This window comes from Trachymyrmex septentrionalis, unplaced genomic scaffold (assembly GCF_001594115.1).
Source record: "Trachymyrmex septentrionalis isolate Tsep2-gDNA-1 unplaced genomic scaffold, Tsep1.0 scaffold131, whole genome shotgun sequence".
Taxonomy (NCBI): domain Eukaryota; kingdom Metazoa; phylum Arthropoda; class Insecta; order Hymenoptera; family Formicidae; genus Trachymyrmex; species Trachymyrmex septentrionalis.
The window spans coordinates 2,398,653-2,402,467 of NW_017304450.1; the positions used below are offsets into that span (position 1 = coordinate 2,398,653).

Genomic DNA, 3,815 nt, shown 5'->3' on the forward strand with positions numbered 1-3,815 from the left:
ATCCACCTCGCTCACATAAACGCGAGTAATTGCCCCGCTTTATACAAGACATCCTTGAAAAGACGACAATTGATAATGCATTTTAGTTTAGCTTTTTGGAATAAATATAAAAACACATTTTGTTACTTCGAACCTAAACTCGTTTTTAATCAATTAATATTCTAATGTTCAGTATTAAATATGTGGAAAAAGTAATCAAGATAATTATTTGCGTAAGTGTATACTTATATGTAATTCTCTGAAATTCTGCGCTAAATTACTTCAAGTAATCGCGCGTATCAAATTTATAAAGAATTGCAAAAATGTATTGTTTGTTGGTGAGCTTCCTCTTTTTTTTTTTACGACGTCAATATATTGCTCCGTATTTATAAAAGTAATCGAGCATAAATAAGAAATAAGTTACAAGTATCGCGAATTATCGATGGCAAAAGCTGGAAAAACGCACGATGGAAAAACGTAGATTGCGCTTGCGGTGAAAAAGAAACATTGACGTATCTAATTTCAATAATTGAGGTAATTTTTTAATTGTGTGCAGCGGCAAATTTTGCGAAAGGTCACCCACCTACCACGATGAGCGACGAAGGATTCGACCCTTGCGAGTGCATGTGGAATCACATGTCGGTGCAACATCTGCTTTCTATCGTAAGTAATACAAGAGAGAAAATAAATAAAAAATAAATTTAAAAAATATGAGTTCGTCAGATTAATATATGTTGCGATAAGATCGTGATAATGGTCGGATAATGGACGGCGACAAAGGATGCATCTTTTCCTTTTTTTTTTTTTTTGCGTTTAGGTCTTTTTAGGCCAAACAATAAATGAGGTTTCTTGAATGACCTGTAACGCAATGACCTCTTCTGTTTAGCTGGCAGAAATTCATTGCGCCACGCGGTTACGTAAAAATGTTTCAATTACGTAAGTCGATTGCCAATGCATGATACATTACACAAATCAAACATGGGGACGTCGAATTATAAAGAATCGAGTGTAAAAAAAAGGATTTGTTCGCTTCTGAATAAATTCGTTTTTAAGTATACATTCCGTAACGAATAATTCTTGTTAAAACGCGAAAAAAGTATACATAAAGTATGAACATGATTTTTACGAGACACATAAATGTATCGATGTATATATGTATGTATTGTGTATTGTGTATTGTGTATATATGTAAAGGCATACACTCACACAAAAGTCAAATCCAATCTTCACATTAATAGTAATTAATATAATCAATAGTTGTTATATATTTTTTTTCACATATTTATCGCACTTACATTCAGCGACGAACATCTACAGCAAATATAGTTACTTGTTTCACTGCGTGTATTTTGCAAATTAATTTTTCCACAAATTATATTTTACTGTTCCAGTTACGACAATCCCAGGATTATTGTTCGGATACTGAATGCTTCAGTGTGTCGAGATGTAGGTATTCACTATTTACTACCAACACTTCTAATTAATATTTAATCTTTAATATACTGTTCGAATTGTTTCCCACAGTCGGTTTCATCAACATAACCAATTAAGTTTAACTTCAGTTTAAATCCGTTTTCTTTGCAAAACTGAAAACAAACAAAAGTTTATTAATTTAAAATACGTAAATTATGTGTTAGGTATAATACTAAATTACACAATTAGTTGTTAAAAAAGAAAAAATAAATGTTTCTTTTTTTTAGTTCCAGGGCCGCAGACGAACGTTCGGGAATGTTCAGACTTCCTCTTTACTTGCTTAATTATTGGCTTCATCGCTCTCCTGTACGCATTTAGACCGAGATCTTTGCGATATTCGACCGGGAATGTTATCAACAAGAGCAGCAATGAGCCCGTGAGTGTGCATCGATTGTGCATTATTGATGGAAATTTGAAGACGTATTTTGAGCATACTTTATTTGTAGGGTTCACACGGGGACGGTCCGCCTTCGCCAACGATGAATTAAATAGTGTAGTGCGACATCGTCAAGGTTCTTGTTATTCAAGGTTTTATATATCAGGATCTGCGTTAAACTTATAACAGAAATAGGAGATGGTATGATATATAGATGATATTAATAAATCTAATGTACGCGCGTTAGCGAGCTGTATCAGTTCGATTTTTGGAGACTTAACTTTCTTACACATTGATAATCTCAATTTTACACAATTTTCTCAATTGTACCGCGCGTATGCGTCTTTCTCTTTAAACTCTTTCTTTAATAATCTCGTGCCGAGATTATATGTATAAGCACGATATCAAATAATTTTATCTCGACTTTTTGAAAGATAGTAAAGTTTAATTATTACATCTAACATGAGATCTCTAGCGTTCTAACATGTTTGGTTCTTGAGAGGGTAATAACGGATTGTAATTAATAAAATAACAAAAAACTCGCTCACGCGCAATAATAATAATGTATTATACGCGAATATAATTTAAAATTTGTACTATGAAAACGATAAAAAGATTAAATACTTGCGAACGAATAGTCATGTAATGAAATTATTTACTTAGTATATTTATATTCGAAAAATTATTAAAAAATTGATAAAATCACAAAACCTAATTTGGTATATAAAAAAAATCTCCCACGTATAAATATCGAATATACAATTATATATCTGTTATAAATGTTTCAATAGCAAAATAATATAGATAATTGAGAATTTCAGATCTTGTCAAGAAACAGTATTTATACATTTATTTGTAATGCACGATTGTAAAAAAGTAAACGATTGGAAATGCATCTTTTTTCCGTGCAATAAAATTTATAAACATTTAAAAATTAATTTTGTTATCCACACAAAAAAGAAAGAGCATAGTTTTGTATTATGTAATATGATAGTTTTGTATATTATACACACACACATACACGTACATGCGCACGCACGTACACTCAAACAACACTCATATTATTCAAATAAAGTAGAGATATTTTATCTCACTTCAAAGGTTTTACACAAATTAAAAGTTACAGATTTAAAAATATTGTATACAAATAACGTTAGCAGTATTACATTATTTCCCCGTAACGGATATGGGGGGATCTATGATAAAATATTTTATATTAGTAACAATGCTTAATGTTATACATTCCCATATTGTCGATAATAAAACTGATTCTCCGCATTGTATAAAATGGCTCTTTATTATGTTATTATAAATAATGTCAATATAAGATTCTGTAAAAAAATAACATGGGATATATGTTTACGTAAAAGAATTCGTTTCGTACGATTTATATAATTGATTATACATATTTTCATTACAAAATAATTTTATTTTAGATAAAAATGTTATAGTTACATATAATTATTTTTGTACAATGTTAATATATTTAAACTTAGCTACTTACATGCTATTTTATTTATCATATTTCGGAAATTTCTTTTTTAATTAAATAAAATGGGAATTGTACATCAGCACAAAATTAATATATCTATTTTTATTAAAAAATGTAAATATTATTTGTAGAAGTAATAACAGATGGATATTATATCTTTTCTTAGAGAAAATAAATATTAAACATATTAAAAGTTTTTATATTAACGTACCGAAATTGGTATATTTGAGCAAATAAAAATTTAGCATTAATTTAAAACTTGGAATTGAATTCCAAATTCCTGAGTATCCTTGCTATATTATGAAAAATCAAATTTAATGCTTGGCGGTTTGAATTTTATATATTTATCAATCTTCATTATCTTTAGTTTTTCAAAAATTATTTTCTTCTTTGAATAACTGTATGTCTGTATATATATGTATATTTATGAAAAATAATCTTTATATGTCTATATATATAGTATATATATATATATATATATATATATATATATAT

At 28.7% G+C, this 3,815-nt stretch overlaps 1 protein-coding gene across 2 annotated transcripts in view; it reads left to right on the forward strand.

Moving 5' to 3' along the window:
* LOC108756972 (small integral membrane protein 14-like) overlaps positions 1-2,415 on the forward strand; it is a 5,669-nt gene extending 3,254 nt beyond the window's left edge. Inside the window, exons 1-5 of one of the 2 annotated variants that reach the window (XM_018501183.1) lie at positions 401-456; positions 536-642; positions 1,371-1,425; positions 1,680-1,828; positions 1,899-2,415. In XM_018501183.1, the coding sequence (XP_018356685.1) occupies positions 447-456; positions 536-642; positions 1,371-1,425; positions 1,680-1,828; positions 1,899-1,940 (363 nt within the window). In that variant the 5' untranslated portion in view covers positions 401-446 and the 3' untranslated portion in view covers positions 1,941-2,415. Of the gene's footprint in view, positions 1-400; positions 457-535; positions 643-1,370; positions 1,426-1,679; positions 1,829-1,898 lie in introns of those variants that run through there. The other variant, XM_018501184.1, reaches the window with a different exon arrangement.
* The last annotated feature ends 1,400 nt before the right edge of the window (positions 2,416-3,815 follow it).